General features: G+C 35.0%; 1 protein-coding gene across 1 annotated transcript; it reads left to right on the top strand.

Annotated features, from left to right (window-relative positions):
- The first annotated feature begins 7,233 nt into the window (after positions 1-7,233).
- On the top strand, positions 7,234-17,008 carry LOC144445538 (cartilage intermediate layer protein 1-like). Its single transcript, XM_078135127.1, has 5 exons — positions 7,234-7,401; positions 9,647-9,961; positions 11,085-11,193; positions 11,704-11,858; positions 12,360-17,008. The coding sequence occupies exons 1-5, from the start codon at positions 7,248-7,250 to the stop codon at positions 15,347-15,349; spliced, it is 3,723 nt and encodes a 1,240-aa protein (XP_077991253.1). The 5' UTR covers positions 7,234-7,247; the 3' UTR covers positions 15,350-17,008.
- The last annotated feature ends 1,763 nt before the right edge of the window (positions 17,009-18,771 follow it).

Genomic DNA, 18,771 nt, shown 5'->3' on the forward strand with positions numbered 1-18,771 from the left:
GTCGAATGGCGACTCTTCTCAGGTCTACATACTCTACATACGTCACCGGAAAGACAATGGAAAATCATATGATTTGTTAAAGTTTCATTAAGTCTAAGATGAACAGACAATTTGGAAACGTAACATAAAATAAGAATTATTTTGAATTTGAAAACGCCATTCTTAGTGAACTTGAGTCTACAATATATGGCTTCCTTCACACATACCTTTACGTTTTAGTACGCGTTCTTCGACACGAACAACCGTATTAGGCGGAAAGTGAACTTTGGTTAATGTTGCCTTGGTGTACGATATTTGTTTTCAAGTGAAATCTCAACTATACGATTAGATAAATCACGTTATTGTGCAGAATAAGTATAAACTTATGTAGACACGTTTCGCACTGTGTGAACTGAATACTAGTTTGATTGGATAAAAGTGTCACTTTCGTTACCACTGTAAATATTTCATATTTTTAATTTTTAAATCACGGACTATAAAAATACGCCTAAAATAAACAACTAATGTAACTTTTGTAAGAAATAAAATTGACTAGTGTCATGATTTGTGTTCTGTTTGTTTTGGTTATTTGACGTCAAATTCTGTAAAAGAATAATTAGGTTAAAGGGTAAGGGAGGGGAATCGACGTAAATATAGTAGTAGCTGCCACCAGGTGGTAACTGACTTCCGTTGATTAATTTTCGAACTTCGGCCAGCAGCAACCAAAGAGAGTTGAACTTTGTCTTCGATTGTAACGTTGTCGATGTGATCTTCTTCCGATGTCTCACTGGTTCGATAATTCAAGAATAGGGGAGGGGAATCGAACCTATGGTATGGGGTTATTTAACGACCCAAAGATCGCCAGAAAATACGCTGAAGAAGAATATCTCAAATGATACACTTGACTTTATTTTCTTCGAGTAAAGTTGAACAGATCAGGGTTGCTGCACGTATCAATAGCCAAACGGGTTGAACTACCGTTAGGGGGAAAATTATCTCTCTATATCTCTGCCATCCGACAAACGTCCTACGGGGTGGGCCATGCAAAGTCTACTTTCACTATAGTAACCGACCAGTAGACCACACAAAGTCTACTTTCACTAGTAGTATCCGACGAGCTACACCTGGAACAGACTGGCAAAATCTGTTCGTCGAGGCTCTGAAGTTTACCACTTATATAGAAAACTGCTAATTTACACATGAATGGCCTAAGACTAAAAATAACTCTCTAACTACTGAAATTGAGGATATTTCACTCCGCTGTTCGAATTTGTGGTCGAAATGACCTGTCAATCATAACTAAAGGTCGACTTACCTGTAAACTAATGACTTGGACGCTGGCCAAGTTCAGGGACCGTTAGCCAATCAAATTACGCAAAAAATTACAGACGTTGCCTTAGGGGTCAAGAAACTTTACCGTTACTCTAAAAAACTAGCTCGAATATGAAATCGCGATACTAATACATAGGAACGAACGTGAACTGGGTCGATAAAAAGGGTCAAATTGGAGTAGAGAATCCACGTCTGCTTGTTCCTTCGCCCTATACTCCAATAACCTAACTATGTCTAGACTATTCAATAACAATAAACATGGCGTGCTATATGAAACCGCATACGAGTGTTATCAACACTGAGTAATATAAGCAATCTAAATAACTAGACACAGTGCGTGTCGTCACCCACGGAAATCTCGAGCGCATGACCAGACTTGGGCTCGCTGAAAACTGAGATGATGAATAAAAGTAACGGAATAGTTTCCCCATGCTCTAAGTCTAGTAAATTTGTTGGAAATTGTTTCAAAAAACACGTAACACAAGTATCAAACAACATGACCACATGAAGTTTTGAGTAATTACAAGAGGGCGGTAGAAATGGCTGCCACCACATCGATGATTTTACATAGTCACTTCAAAAACTAGTTTCCAATAAGGTAACTTTATAAAATATAGTCAATCATCAAATTTTATTCTACGATTTTAAAGGGATTAGTTGTTTCCTACATCACATTGCCAACATCACAAAATAATGCAAAATTAGATAATGGAATGAGCCAACGTAAAATGTTCCCTCGTCTTTTCTAAAACATATAGCCCTCGTCCGAGAACAGATTCCTTCGACCCCTTCCTGTGTAATTACTGAAAGCTCCCTACATGCCCTCAGGAAAACCCGATAAATTTAAGTTGAATATATAAGTTGCCTTCATTACTTTCAAATGTTCAAGGTCCTTGTTTACGGGTAACCTTACTTTCAATGTGCGATATAGACCTACACTGGTTATCATCAACACCACGATGAAAAAATTGATTTAGTCATCTGTTTTACAGGACATATGTACAAAATGTGGGTTTGAGATAATCCCAAAAGTTAATCCTACCTATGTGTTATATTGGTCCGATGATCGGTTACGTCCCAAACGTGAACACAACAACTGAGATGGGATAGAGCTCTTCGAACCGTTAATAGAGTCGGTTAATGTAATCCAAGCCATTGTCATTGACCAACACACAGATGAGATAACTACACCAGATCGTAGCATGTGAAGACATGACGACTCAAGCCATACTTTGGGGAACAATGACACAGAGAAGATTATGCCGTCTACCATTCGGCTAGGAGTATTATAAGTCTGCTATAAAATTCGTGTAAACGTGAACGCAGCATTGTCAAATCGTCCTGACTGAACTGCCGAAGTGAACTTCGGTGTGAGCGCGCGATTTCTAATTTTTACTGGTCTCCGAGTAAACGTGCGAGAGCGGCACGAGCAACGTGTAACTTCACGGTAACCGACTCTGAGGTCTGAGGATATGTATAGCATCTTAAGTTCACATATTATATTTTGACCTTACCTTGTGATTAAACCGACAATCTCAAATTGCAAAATGATCTACATTGATAAGTAAATGTCTATGTTATGTACAGTCTACTGGCAAACACTCTGTATCTACCGCTAGTTTGAAATATATAAGTTTTCATAGATTTACTACACACAAGAACAATGTCAATATGAACCGTGCCTGGTGTTTCTGGAAATGAAATTGAGACATTGAATTCTTTGTAACCAGCCTTGGATATAATGAGTGAGGCTTCTTCAACACATGCGCCGTGAACTATGAACTTTCCCGTGATATCCGTAGTGGCGATTGAAGAAAGAGGATTTTCAGCTCTGGATATTACAGCGTTTCGTATTGGTCTTCCAGACACTTCACTGACTTTACCTGTAATGTTACTGTTTTCACATGTACAATATAGACAGGAATCGTCCAATGTACCATAGGTACACGTATGTGTACAGTCTGTTAAATCAGTAACAAAGACGACGAATCAAAGAGGCGAAACCAAATATTGACCAAAATAAACCATTAAATTATACGAGTATATATTTATTGGCTGTTGTAGTTTATTGCAGGTGACGTACAAAATAGATTTGAAAATTATGTAAATGCAAATTAAAAATAACAACAGAACAAACGTACACACACCACCTGCAAGCACACGCTTGTACATAATAAATCTGTGTTAATAATAATAAAGTTGGCTTCTTATATAGCGCTTTCCAAATGTTATGAACTCATTTTGTCGTCAATAAATTCATATATGTACTCAATTGCAACAAGAACAATTCATGAATGGTGGTGTTAAACTGAACATTAGGGAACGTTATCCGTAGTTATTAAACAGTGCTTACAAACCTTGGATTGCTAACTTGAAGATGTTACTATATTCATTTTTAAGTTTACAAGATCGTCTACGGATACTTCTTATTTCTTGCAACTTTAATCTATAAAAGTCATTTGCTTGATAATTACCTGGACATTTCTATTCTGCACATGACTTGTACTGAGCTGAATCTCCAATACAATTCTTAGTGACGTCATCAGTAAAACAAACTCGTGTACGTGACGTAGTACCACCGTCGCAAGTGACGTCACAAGATGACTATTCACCCAATGTCATCCAACTAGTCGTATCTGTAATAAACATATTTCTTTCAGATAGTTAAATCACAATTATATTTATGGTGTAGTACCACAAATATACACTGTGTATGTATGTAGCTAAAATGTGAGTGCGTATTAAATCAGATGGCATACACATACACAGATACTCGGGGGTGTCACTACAAGCATATTCTTTTGAAAGCAACGGCTGTAATTATCAAGTTCAGTTGGTTTACCTTTCCTACTGTCCTTACATAGCATTGAACCTGACCCCTTTTCTCATCAAAAATTCCATCTTTGATTTTTTGTAAAAATCACATATCATTTGGTTTTATTCCGATGACATACGACAACTTTCTTATAGTATCCCTTCATGTCCTAGGTATTTTCTTTTACAATTATAACGTTCTTACCTTGGTCTGAACTAGTGCTTTGTTGCTGATACCCACTTTTAAAAACAAATATTGCGTACAATGCCGCTCCAAAGGAAGCAATGAGAACAGTGGCCGCTATTCCAACAAGGTAATGTCTCGTCTTCTTTGAAGTCCCACCAGGTTCAGACATTGTCTTCTTCCTGTGATAACACCCATTAGGAGGTGTCTCCGATTAGAACTACACTTGTTTTGTGCCCAACCCACGAATAGGGATCGTCGTAAGATTTCTATACCATAGATGTGTCTATGCAATGACCTGTAGATACGTGTAACTGAAATGATTGATTCCAAGTGACGAAGATTAATATTAAATTATAACTTTTGGTCGAGAGAAAAACATGTTTAATAGAATAATCCAGAAGTTTTGATTATGTATGAGATTGAGGTGATATCGAGTGAATGAGGAAAATAGGGAAAAGTTGAACACGTACATATAAATTGCAAGAGGTGTGACATTGAAGTTCATCGGTTTTTTAAAATAATTTTATCAATATAATTTTGTTATACTGTTCAGATACGAATGATTGCTATCAAATGTGAAATGTTATCCCATATCAATAATTCTGACCAAATCGAGAACTTCCAAAATGCTGAAAGTAAATATAGTCTTGCAAAATTATTCAAGAACTTAAATTTCATTGTTAATGTAACAGAAGAATTATATGTCTTTGATAAACATATAATTAATTTGATAAGATTAGGCACAAATTTAGGTACGTTCCCTAATTTATTCAAAACCATTCATTCGTTGTGTATGTATTCAATTCCTCACAAAAGACTTCTCCATTAAAAAGTGAACCGACTTCTTGTACGTGCGATGAAGTTTCTTTACTGAAGATGAACTTTGACCCCTACAATTCATGTAGGATTGAACCAAATCTAGCAGCTTTGTCCATATGCGTACTACCCTAGATTTCCGGGTTCATGACCCTAACGTATTAGACCTACAATATTGACTAAGTAGAGAACTTGTATTAGGGATGAACCAAGTAGGGGTGGGCTGGGGTAGGGATGGAGGGGAAGGGGTAGGGATGGAGGGGAAGGGGTAGGGAGGATTCTTAAGATATAACCTAATTACCAGAAATAATTAATTATGCAAATTACTAATTTACTAATACTCTCACCGTCGACGTAGTTTATTAAATTACATGAAATTGAAAGCATGCACTGAGAAGATAATGCCCAATTACAAAAAAATAGTAATTTATGCAAATACACTATTAATTTGGGTAAAATGTTTACCAAAACATAATCAGTTCTAGCCATTACCCTGTTGCTAATATTAACTAAATTTAGATTGAATTGTGTCCCAATTTGTTTTTGTGAAAGCAATGAGAAAGACAAACACATATAACTAACACAGTAACCTCTCCTTACGGAAGATAACAAGGGAGTGTGGCAAGCCAGTGCGGGCTTGGTACGGGGTGGGCAAAATATGCTCTCCGGTACTCAAATATTGAGAGGTTAAAACACAAAAAATGTCCTGGATTCATTATCATCAAATTACCTTTAAAAACTTGTGTTTCAATTTCTACACAAAAATACCTACAGAACGTGAAATCAGAACCTGAAATCAGGTAAACGATCTCAGGTCCTATCACCATTCCTTAACTCTGTTCTGCTTTCTATCGGAACATCATCATTTACCATTTCGCAATTAACCCCCCCCCCCCCACCACACACACACACACACACACACACATACACCATGAGTTTTAGTTCTTCGTGAAACAAACCCAACATTTACACCCTTACTAGTTAGTACAAATGGAACTCGTACCTGGTATAACAAGTCAAGGGTTACTGAACTAGTTGTATTCATCATGACGTCAGACACACCATCTAGTGGTAGTGCAGTGAATCGCTACACAAAATTTATTATCGTTCTGTAAAGAGGACAGAGGTTTACGACATTGACTAGTCACAACTTAGCACTAGCCGCAGTGCACTGTACAAATGATACCAATGCTTTGACACGGACCACCAGATATAAATCATCATTGAAGATAATTCCTAACTTGTTTGTCGTAATACAATAGGGTAAAAGAATACTTCAGAGAGAGAGTAATACTCTAGAGTTTGTCATTTGAATGCCGATCAATAACGTTCAATTATAAAATAAACGATGAACACCTCTTGAAATTTATATGTACGTGTTTCACTTTTCCCAATTCTCCGCATTCGCTCGATGATATCACCTCAATCTCATACATACTAGTAATCAACACTTCTGGACTAATCTATTATATATATATTATTTTTTCTCTCGACCAAAAGTTATAAATTTGATATTAATCGTTTTTAAATTAGAATCAGTCATTCAGTTACACGTATCTACAGTCATTGCATAGACGCATCTATGGTGTACACAATCTGAACATCTATGATGCCCGCAATGTGAACCAGGAAAAGTCGTTTTGTACCATTGTGGTACTGTACTGTTTTGTACTGTAATGTATGTGTTTACACAATATTCTGCCAATGTACGTCAAATGCTATTAAAGTCTTATGCTATATATAGTCCGTAAGGAGATACATTCAATGGATTTGAAAAGGCATTTCTTATATTGAAACAAACATCTTGGCAAGGGCTCAAGTGACGTGTGTACATTTTCAGGGTCGAACCTAAAGTTACATTTTGAATCCCCTGATTTTTGTACAGCTGAGCTGGTCTCTGATTTCCATGGAAACAATATCGTTTGTGGTTCAAGTGTACCGTTATAGTGTAACAGGATTAGATACATTGCATTTTTGTTCGTTTTAATTTGGGTCAATTTTGTAGACAATTAAACTTTAGAAATTTTACGACGATCCCTGGGTTTCGTGGGTTTGGCACAAAACAAGTAGTTCTAATCGGAGACACCTCATAGTGGGTGTTATCACAGGAGGAACAACAATGTCTGAACCTGGTGGGACTTCGAAGAAGACGAGACATTGCCTTGTTGGAATAGCGGCCACTGTTCTCATTGCTTCCTTTGGAGCGGCATTGTACGCAATATTTGCTTTTAGAAGTGGGTATGATCAACAACAAAGCAATAGTGCAGACAAAGGTAAAAATGACATTGTAAAAAATACCTAGGACATGAAGGGATACTGTAAGAAAGCTGTCGTATGATCATTGGAATAACACGATACTTGTTTTAACAAAAAGTCAAAGATGGAATTTTTGATGAGAAAAAGGATGGTCAAACTCAAAGCTATGCAGGAACGGTAGGAAAGGTCTAACAAGTAGACGTGATATTAATTTTACAGCCGTTGCTTTCAAAAGAATAGGCCTAGGCTTGTAGTGACACCCCGAGTATCTGTATATGTGTATGCCATCTGATTCATGACGCACTCGCATTTTAGATAGATTTTAAATTTAACGTCCTTCTTGATGTGTTTTCATATATTTAACAACCATTCAAGTTGATAAGTTTATTTGCCAAATACTTTAATTTCCATATCTTGCTGAGAGAGGTCACTTCTCCGTAAACGGCGAGCCGTGTGGAAAAGTATTTGGTAAATAACATACTTATACGTCATATCTCTGATGACTGCAATGCCGTTGTTTACATCTCAGCCTCAAACTGTATTACCCTTGCCAATCAGATTTGTAGTATGACGTAATGTTTACTATTTGCATATCACTCGAGAGTCAAATTCAAACAACTAATTACAAGGGGAATTGCAGTGATCACGTGATACAACACGCAAAAATACAACTGTTGGTGAAATTATGCCTCCATATCTGCAGTGTTCTCGACCAATCAGAATACACAATTTGGTGACGTAGAATTGGCTGTAGCTACCGTAGAGGGGTGTCAGCACAACCTTTTATCCTTCACCACTTCCAACATTTTCGCCTTCGTCCCCAAATTTATGAAATCGCATGTAAACGCGCACCAACCGACCGACTGATTATTAGATAAATACAGTAAACAATGTCTAAAACGCCTGACTTCAAAAACAGGGGGAGAACAGATTAAGTAAAATGTACTTAGTATTGCGACCACGTACATTCAATGCGTTAACAAGCCATTCAATAGAAAGCGTTCACCGAATGAACCCGGAAAAAAATAATTACTCGAGTGGAACACAAATAATAGGATACTGTTTTTTCTCACAAACACGTCTTGTACTTTGCATGAATTTGAATTCAGGGTTCATCCAGGGACAATCAACCCACGTCACGTCTGTTCTATGTTTCACTATTGAGGAGAACAGAGTCACTATTGACGAGAGAGTCTTTTGAATAATCAGTTTTATAATGGGAACATATAAAGCTAAACTATCTGTAATTGGAATATTATAATTTTTCACACAACTGTTAAAATACCAATAATTAGACATTGTACATGCTAATTAGTGGTCGTATGTATGTATGTATGTATGTATGTATGTATGTATGTATGTATGTATGTATGTATGTATGTATGTATGTATGTGTGTGTGTGTGTGTGTATGTATGTATGTATGTATGTATGTATGTATTTGTGTATGTGTGCAATTGTGCATGTATGCATGCATGCATTTTCTTTTAACATTATATTGAACTAATTTACATCAAACAAGAACGGGATACATGGCAATGCATTTTATTAAGAGTTTTTTCAGTGTTATTTAGACCAATTTGATTTCTGTTAGCATTTAGAAAACTGAACTGGAACAATACAGTATAAAACTCTCTTTAGATAGCATGTGCATCACAATATTTGCAAATACAACTAAAATGACATTCAACTGTAACACTACTAGTATAATGTACTAATACAATATTGAACAGAAAACAAAGACTCAGTTGGTCTGCTGATCATTTTACCAGAGTTATTCAAAGTGTAATTCATTTACAAGTATATGTTGTTTTTTGGAAAGGCAATGCACTGGTTAACATAACATTTTGTTTTAACTGGTGTTTGTGTATATATATACACACAATATACAATGGACAAAGTTGGTATTAAGTGTATTATTACAGTTTTGTACTTGGTATGGAATGTTAACGCACAGGAAGAGTATTCCCAAAAAAATTATTCGGGTGGGAGGTACTTGAAAATTTATTCGGGTAGGGGGGGTACTTGAAATATTTGGGGCTTTGGCAGGCGGGGGGGGTACTTGAAAAATTTGGGAATATGGCAGGGGGGTACTTGAAAAAAAATTAGAGTTTTACAAAAAATCTCCCGACCCCCCCCCCCCCCAGCAAGTTTTTGTGAAAGCAGCCTAATACTCCTATAATTTAATATTGATGGTATTCATTTTGTTGTCGATACTTTGTGTCGCCTCTTTGATTCGTTGTCTTTGTTTTTGTTTTTACAGACTGTACAAATAAGTGTACCTATGGTACATTGGACGATTCCTGTCTATATTGTACATGTGAAAACAGTAACATTACAGGTAAAGTCAGTGATGTGTCTGGAAGACCAATACGAAACGCTGTAATATCCAGAGCTGAAAATCCTCTTTCTTCAATCGCCACTACGGATATCACGGGAAAGTTCATAGTTCACGGCGCATGTGCTGAAGAAGTGTCACTCATTATATCCAAGGCTGGTTACAAAGAGTTCAATGTCTCAATTTCATCTCCAGAAACACCAGGCACAGTTCATGTTGACATTGTTCTTTTGAAATACAGTAAGTAGTTGGCTTGTTTAAAATTGTATTTAAATAGGTGTATGAAACACATCGTTTAAAAATCGTACACAAGTTGGAATGTTGTCTAATGTTTAGAAAAATGGTACAAACACAGGGTACCATTTCTATATACTGTATGCTGTCAACCTATGATATACATTATAGATTATAGATCTCAAATTACCGGTAGATAGGTGGAGTGTTTGCCAGAAGATTGTACATAACATAGACATTTACTTATCAATGTTGATCATTGCAATTTAGGATTATCGTTTTAATCACATGATCAAAGGGAAAAACTGATTTTGGTCATCGTTCGCATCACAGAAATTCCCTCGCGTCGGTCTTTTTGTGTGTGCATGCCATATTTGTCCAGCCCGTGCAGTCTGCTGATCTATGGGGAAACACAAAAATAACCTTCCCTCCTTTAGTGAAGACAACTGCAGAGCCAATCATGAACAGAAAAATGACATCTGCCCCACATACACACAAAGTACCAATATCAATCATAAGAACAGTAACTGCCATAAATAGTTGATTGAGAGACAGGTTTGTTGCACGATTTTAGACAAGCTGTCCTGACTAGAAACTTTGCTTGCCTTTTTGGCCTAAGAACACTTTCTTAATGAACACAGCAGAATTGTGATTGGAGTGAAAGTTGTCATTACGTTCATTCAGCTTTTGAAACTTCCCTCAATAACAACCACTTTGTGTTCAGTAGTAAAAGTGTTATCTATCAATGAAACTTTCCTCAATAACAATCATGCCGTGTTCAGTAGTAAAAGTGTTGTTATCTATCAAGTAAAACAACTACATCTACTTGAAACAATACCAACTTTGATCATAAATGTATATGTTATAGTGTTTTCACGACAATTACTCGTTTTAACTGAAATGTATTCATATACTCTTTTAGACACTTATTTTTTCGGTTATTTCCATCAAGCAAAGGAAACAATAGGTATTCCTCTGGGGTTCACATGTACCAAACTATTTCTTAAAGTTGTTTCTTTTCTGCATGACAGTAATATCTAGTGTTAAAATTTATTCAATGATATTCTGGCTTGTCAGAGTTCATTAAACTATATCATGTTCATGAGTTTTCTTTTCCACTCTCTTACAGTTCGTCCTAATCTTGACGAACACCCACAGTCCAAGGTAAGACTTCCTGGTCAGAATGTCAAATTCTGTTGTCATGCTTATGGAACACCTGAACCAGATACTTATGAATGGTGAGTGAGAATTACGTATACCTTATTGTTGTCAACTAATGTCTTTGTTTACAGTCAGTGATCACTTCATATATAGTAATTCATTAAATAAGAGACCTGACACTAAATTCATGTCATTTAGTAGAAAACATAAGTATTTTTGTGATTAATCGCATACTTTGATTCTCACAAGAAAACATTCTCACAATAAGGCAGGTATAACAGTACAATCTGTTGTGTAAAATACAGAGAGACACTCAATACCTCTGAAACAGACATACCTAGGACAGAGTTTGTACACATAGCTTTACCAGCTGATCCAATATTTAAAATGTCCATAGCTCTGCTTTGCAATGTTGAAAGAGTTAAGTTTATGCATTGAAGCCAAGGTAAACCATCCATACTTTTTTTCCCATTTCAAGTTAACCTATAACAATGTTTCATATGATTCATATGATTTGACTTTACTGGATCTCTTTGAAGTTATGTTGGTGGATTTAATTTGTATTTTTTATGTAAATTCATCCAAAGGTTCAAAGACAATACAGTGCTGGATACCATAGCAACTGCAGACAACTCTCTTATACTGACTAATGTTACAATTGATGACAGTGGAAAATACAAATGTCGAGCAAACAGTGAAGCTGGATCAGTGTATTCCTTACCGGCTACTTTGGAAATCATAGGTAATTTACATATTCCATTGATATCCATCCATCCATTCAACCCATCCATCCACCCAACATCTATCCATCCATATAACCTTAATAATCTTCAAATATTTTGTCCATCACACACACAGACACACACACACATGTAGCTGTATGTATGTATGTATGTATGTATGTATGTATGTATGTATGTATGTATGTATGGATGTATGGATGGATGGATGGATGGATGGATGTAGGTAGGTAGGTAGGTAGGTAGGTAGGTAGGTAGGTAGGTATGTCTGCAGGCACAAAATAAATCCTCATAAATTCAATGAAGTGAAATGTATTATTTATTTATCTATCTATCTATCTATCTATCTATCTATCTATCTATGTATTTATTTATTTATTTATTTATTTATTTATTTATTTATTTAGCTATTTATTACTTCATTTATATATCATTTATTTAACACACACATGATTTATTTATTTATCTATTTATTTATTTATTTATCTATTTATCACACATAGATGACGTATCTAACTTTTCATGTCAACCTGACCCAAAACCTCATTTCATACAACTACCCGAAGGATGTGAAGGACCAGATGGTTCCAGTCTTTATAATGTAGGCAAATGTGCTAGTACAAAATGTGCTAGTGACTTTGGAGATCGCAGTGAAGATTGCACAGACACTGAAGAATTTTGCTGTAAACAAAATGCAACATATTTACAAATCTTAGAGTGTGATTCATATAACATAAATATTTCGATAGTGACTCAATGTGCCTGTAGTACCTGCTCTAAACAAAAAATCCAAATCAGAGGTCGTGCTGCCGCAGCTGATAATGGAGATCCGTTTGTCTATGGTGAAGTGTACGTAAATAATGTTCTTGTGGACCGCTCTTCGAGATTTGGAGAATTTAGTTTTGAAATTTCAAGAGGTTTGAGGCGACTATCAGTTACGTTTAAAGATAGAAATGACACTTTTGTAGAATCAACTAAGATACTTCCTATAGGTGAAGATATCAACATTTATCACCAGGTTTATCTTCAGCGTAAGGCGCAACCTGTCTTCCTTAATTCAAGTGAGACAACTACTATTCCATTAGGTAATGTAACCAAACCTGCTGCAGAACTAGGTATTCCTCCTGATTCCTTCCTAACTATAGAGGGCGAATTGTACACCGGTAATGTGTCTGCTAGTATTACATTTGCAGACCCAACAGACGAGAACGCGCTTGCTGTCATGCAGAGTGACTTCTCAACGATTGACGTGGAAGGGAACTCTGCAGCACTGCAAACATTTGGAGTTATTTCAATGGATTTTAAGGATGACAATGGTAATAATCTTGTCATTAACAATCCTGTTGAAGTTGTTATTGAAATAGATGACATTGATGATGATATTGCTGAGGTAGATAAAAATGGAATCCCACTGACTAAGCTATGGACTCTTAACCCTGACAATGGCGCCTGGGAAGAAGCTGGATCATTTGAAATTGTCCAAGACAAAAGAAAAAAGCGAAGTAATAGTTTCTTCATTGTGGGATATGTAGAAATCGTTGCCAGAAAAATATCAAGGCTTTCATTGCCACCTATCAATGTAGATAAAAGACAGTATAACAGACGAATATGTTATCTTAAAATCCGTGTGTATGGAGACGAAGGCATGACTGAACCGTTACAAAAAGCAAAAGTAACTGGACTAGTGAAAGATCGATATGGCTCCTATGCAAGATTCCAAGAACGTCTTACTGACTCAGAAGGATCAGTCTGTTTAGAAACATTCTGTGACAGGTCAGGAACACGATATTCTGTGCACGTTAAGGTTGAACATGATCAAACATTGTTATTGCCTTTGCATCCGAAAGACGCTGTTAATCACCCTGGTACTTGGTCAGAAGATATTCTCGACGGAACCGTATTTCGAGGACAACATGATAGCACATTTGTAACAATTAAAGCTAAAACACCCCAGATGGCATATGAAGATACTGATTTTGATGATGAGTATGCCATGTACGACTATGACATTATTGATAGTGATACCTATGGTCCATTTTATTGGCAGTGGTGGCTAAATGAGAAGGCCAAAGACAGGTGTGAAGTCGCAAAAATTACGGAAAACCACGTGGTATTTGTCAAGAAAGCTATACCAGGCATTAACACTTCACTTTTCAAATACAATGTTATAGAAGATGACTACGAAAGTGATAGAAGTCCTTTATCTTGGTACCCGTATGAAGACGAGAACAAAGTAGCATGTGTTATCAAAATTCTTGTGGATGGTGGACCGAGTACAGGACGATTTCGTGTGGCTAGCTACGGAGGCAGTAATGACCTAGTCAGAGATGAGATGTTTGGCCTTCGTATCGATGATTCTAAGCCTGGATCTGACCCAGAATTATCACACAAGACAGCTGCTTGTGTTGAGTTTAAATGCAGTGGTACATTGAAAACTGGCCAACCTTTTGAGGGTGAAGGGGACCTGATAGGTACAGATAACACAACAGTTTTTGTTGCACCAGTCACGAAATCAAAATGTCGACTAAAGAAGGGAATACATGGTGTTAATACTGAACTTATTGACTACTTAGAGTCTCGAGATCTTGGAGAAGATATTCATCGTCAAACAATTTCATTTAGCTTCAAGGCTCCAAATGGAAGTATTGATGGTCCAACTACTGGTATCTATATGGCTAAGGGGAAGGAAAACACAGGCCTGCTACATGCTTTGGAGAACTGTTATGAAGGTTATGAAGGAAGTGATACCTCTTTAGGAGTCGATAGACCAGATATTGGCTGGGCGTTACAATATGATTGTCAGAATTACCTCACAGATGGCAAAGAAACTGAATACGAAGTTGAAGATGACGAGTCCCAAGATATCCCATCATCATATTCGTGGTATCCAAATGATGGTGATGATAAAAAGGCCTGTTTTGTAAAGATTGCAGTACAAGGGTATAATGACACTGTAGAATTTGGAATTTCTAGCTATGGTGGTGGTCACCCATCAGTAGGCTATGATTTATTTGGATTTCGTATCAAAAACACATCAGTCGACGAAAACAATTACCCGTACTTTGATACAGCTGCCTGCATTGAATATAGATGTAATGGTGTTATATACTCTGATGACCAGTCTGATGAACAACCAACTGAAATACCGATGGAAAGTCCATGTTTAAATAATACAATAATTGAGATAACACGAAAGTCAGAAATACAATATGAAGACGGTTATTGGTACTGGGGTTCTTGGTATTATTGGGGTTACTACTACGACTACTACTACTACTACGACTACTACGACGACTACTACGACTTCTACGAATGTGCGGATCTATTCTGGTCTGATTATGAAGAAACAGATTCAACTCTAAGAATAAGAGTTCCCAACATAGACTATGAGTATAATGGTTTGTATATCGGCCACGGCAACCAGGCATATGACGAAGGACTCGAGAAATGTATTAATGGTACATCTGCATTGCGCTATTATCATTACTTCTGAAACGGACTTGACAATTATTAATCATTATCCACACATCAAATGGGAGTTGATCCATATACAATTATCACTTAAAGAGTCACTACGAGTTGGTACATGTAGAATAACATTTGGAGGGTTAGTCCGATAAGTGTTCCCAAAACATTGACTATAAATTGTTTAAACAAACGTTATAACATTATGAGGTGAATATCGAAAAACTAGCTTTGGATTTATGTTTTTATTATTGAAAAAATATTATTAATAATTTGATTGTATAGTTGGCTTTATTCAAATATGTTAATGATATGCACAGTAGCTGTAATATTTTAACTAGGTTGAAATTCAACGCTTTAACACGACTGTTACGTAATCAGATTTGTTTTACATTCGCATTAATATTCAAAACCATTCGCCTATAATTTGGAGCATATGTTTTATTTACATTGATCAGATAAATTTACCCATTGTTATTTTTCGCCCCATGCCTTTGTTTATGACGTTCTTTTGTAACACTGTTTTAAGTTGCTGATGTTTAACTTTTTCAGTTGATTAGTTTGGTGAACTTAATGGAATATCTAAAAGAGAGTTATATTGATTTATAATTCAATATTGTGTCTTGTTTTGTTTCCAAGTGTACTATCATTATTAACCATGTTACGTATTTGATGTGTGTATTGTTATTGTTGGAACTTATTAATGAGACTATTAATAACTAAATAAGTTAATTAATTAATTATATTGTATTGTATGTATTGCGTTGTATTGAATTGTATTGTATTGTATTGTTTTGCCTGATTTTCACTAATGTATGAATAATAAAACTTACACTTACAGACACTAAAGTCTCAATAGTGAAGTACATGATAAATAGCTCTAACAGAGCTAATGAGATGTCATGCTCCATCATTTGATTAAACATTACCTCAATACAGTGAATTTATTAAAAAACCTACCATCTCATCTGAACATTAATTGTAATGATTAATCAATTAATGTGTACAAATATACAACAATACTTATTAATACATAAAATCAAATATTGTGTACACTTTAAATGTGACCAATTCATTCTAATTTCATTTCATTCTAGAGAATAATATAGTTTTTTTTTGTATTTACAAGAAATATATGTTGTTTTCTCATTCAAGTTTTGAAGATGATCAATGATAAATTATAATAATGATCAATGATAAATAATAATAAACGTCCACTGCGACCGAGTCTGCTGACAAGCGCCGGTCACAAGACACTCCGAAATAATAATTACTTTACTGTATTATTTAAAACTTTAAATTTTTCTGTGAAATAAAAAAATCATTTCAAGTCATTTTGGTATGTAGTGTATAATACATACATATATTGTTTATTGTAATCAAAATTTAAATGTTATTGTTATTGTTGCTGTTCTTGTTATCATTTCGATTCTTAATAGCATATGTTTCTAGTGAAAGACATTTATATTACCATATGATCTAACTTTGTTTAGTAAAGATATTTTTAATCAAGCATGTTTTCACTATATCACACAATTTATTTTGTGAAGAAAAAAAAGTTATAAAAATTTGTCTCCGTATTGCAAATATATTAAACGCATTTGATTATTTCAATGTTTTCAGTTATGTTTTGTTTTGTTCTGATTTTAGCGGATTTGTGAATCGTGGTTGGTAACATCATTTTGAATTTTTTCTATTACTCAGTTGTTCTAATATTAAACCATACTAATGTTATTATACCAAGCGTAGGCAAATATATAGCCGTACTAAATGTCTCGTGACAATTTATTATTGACTTGTTACATTTTTATTATTATGAGTATTGTAATAAAAAACGCCTACTTAACCCAAGTTCCAGGATTATATTTGAGTCTGACATACATACATACATACATACATACATACATACATACATACATACATACATACATACATACATACATACATACATACATAGGTAGTGCCGGTTTAAGTTGCAAGTTTAATACAAACTAAGATGCCATACAAATAGCATATTAGGTATATTCTAAGTATAATCAATAGCGAAAAATAATTATCCATTCTTAGTAATAGGCAAGCATAACATGTATATATTTCATGACACATATCTGTGTTTTGTTACATTAGTTGATATTCGTCTTTTGATTTATCAATTGTATCATGCTGTATTTTACCTGTGCTGCGTGCAAAATTAACAACACATGTCAAAGGTGATTTCAAAAGTCAAATGATATCTGATAAAGGTGATAACATATGCCAAGTATCATATATTGTATCAAACAGAGTCAGTGAACGCTAACATGAAATGGGCGATAAACAGGGAAAGAGCGAGTTGTTCGATCCGTTATTTCCAAAGGCTGTGAGGCAATATTAACGTTACACTAATTCGGTTACAGTTCAGTATAACCCCCCCCCCACCCCCATCCACAACCTATCTCGATGTACAACCTTACCTTAATGTTCAACATTGATCAGCAATACAGCTATCAAGATACATCTAAGACATGCAATAGCAGACAATGTGTGGCTGTATTCGTTGTTTTAGTTGCAATGTTTCACAGTAATCAGTTGTCAGTTTTTAATATGCGCTTCTATGGAAAGATTGCTCCAATGACAATGACGAGTTTACACAGTCACTTCATTTTTAATATCTAATATGTTCGGGAATGGAATAAACAACAGAAGTAATGGTGATGACCATAGATATTTTCTTAAGCAGAAAAGCAACGTATTAATCATTTACAACTATATTAACAAAAAGAAAACATTTGAACCCGAAAGTAACTACCGTTCCCAATTTTAAATTTAATAAAATGTTCGAAGTAATATTATTCAATAGAAATATTAAGAAAACACGAATGAACCTATGTTCAGAAATCTTATTTCCAAATTTAATAAAAACTTAAAGAGATATTCAATAACAGAAATATAAAAAATCGTGTGAAAACGTGAAAGTTAGTGTATTCAGAAAATAAAATCTAAGAAAATATTCAAAGTTATATTCAAGGTAAATAAGAAAAGTAAGGAAAATAAATACGGTAATATTTGTTTTGCAAAATGTCTAAGTGTATGTAGCAGCTTAGTAATCCAATATTTAACTCGTATATTTGCAATATATAGTAGCTGAGATGTGTTCTGAAAATAAATATTATAAAACGAATTCTCTATTATCAAATCTAGACTTGTTTTCTATTATGACTAAATGATATCAAATATTGATATTTAATTTTCTCTTCAAAATGCCCAATATATTATTTTTAATATATTAGTTGGATGAATGTATTCGTTCTATTATATTAAAGTTCTCTCTAAATAATCAACCTCGATGACATTAATAACTAATAACATTGGTAGAAGGCTTCAAGCTAAAATGTTTTTCACACAGAGCTATAAAATCTCAATCTAAAGTTCTGTGTAAAACCTAACAAAATATTCAAAGTTCTTTTCAAG

Source organism: Glandiceps talaboti, chromosome 14, assembly GCF_964340395.1.
Source record: "Glandiceps talaboti chromosome 14, keGlaTala1.1, whole genome shotgun sequence".
NCBI classification, from domain to species: Eukaryota; Metazoa; Hemichordata; class Enteropneusta; family Spengelidae; genus Glandiceps; species Glandiceps talaboti.

Coding starts and splice junctions, on each gene's coding strand:
- LOC144445538 (XM_078135127.1), top strand. CDS start 7,248: ATGTCTGAACCTGGTGGGACTTCGAAGAAGACGAGACATTGCCTTGTT. Junction 9,962..11,084: donor CATTGTTCTTTTGAAATACA/GTAAGTAGTTGG, acceptor ACTCTCTTACAG/TTCGTCCTAATCTTGACGAA. Junction 11,859..12,359: donor GGCTACTTTGGAAATCATAG/GTAATTTACATA, acceptor TATCACACATAG/ATGACGTATCTAACTTTTCA.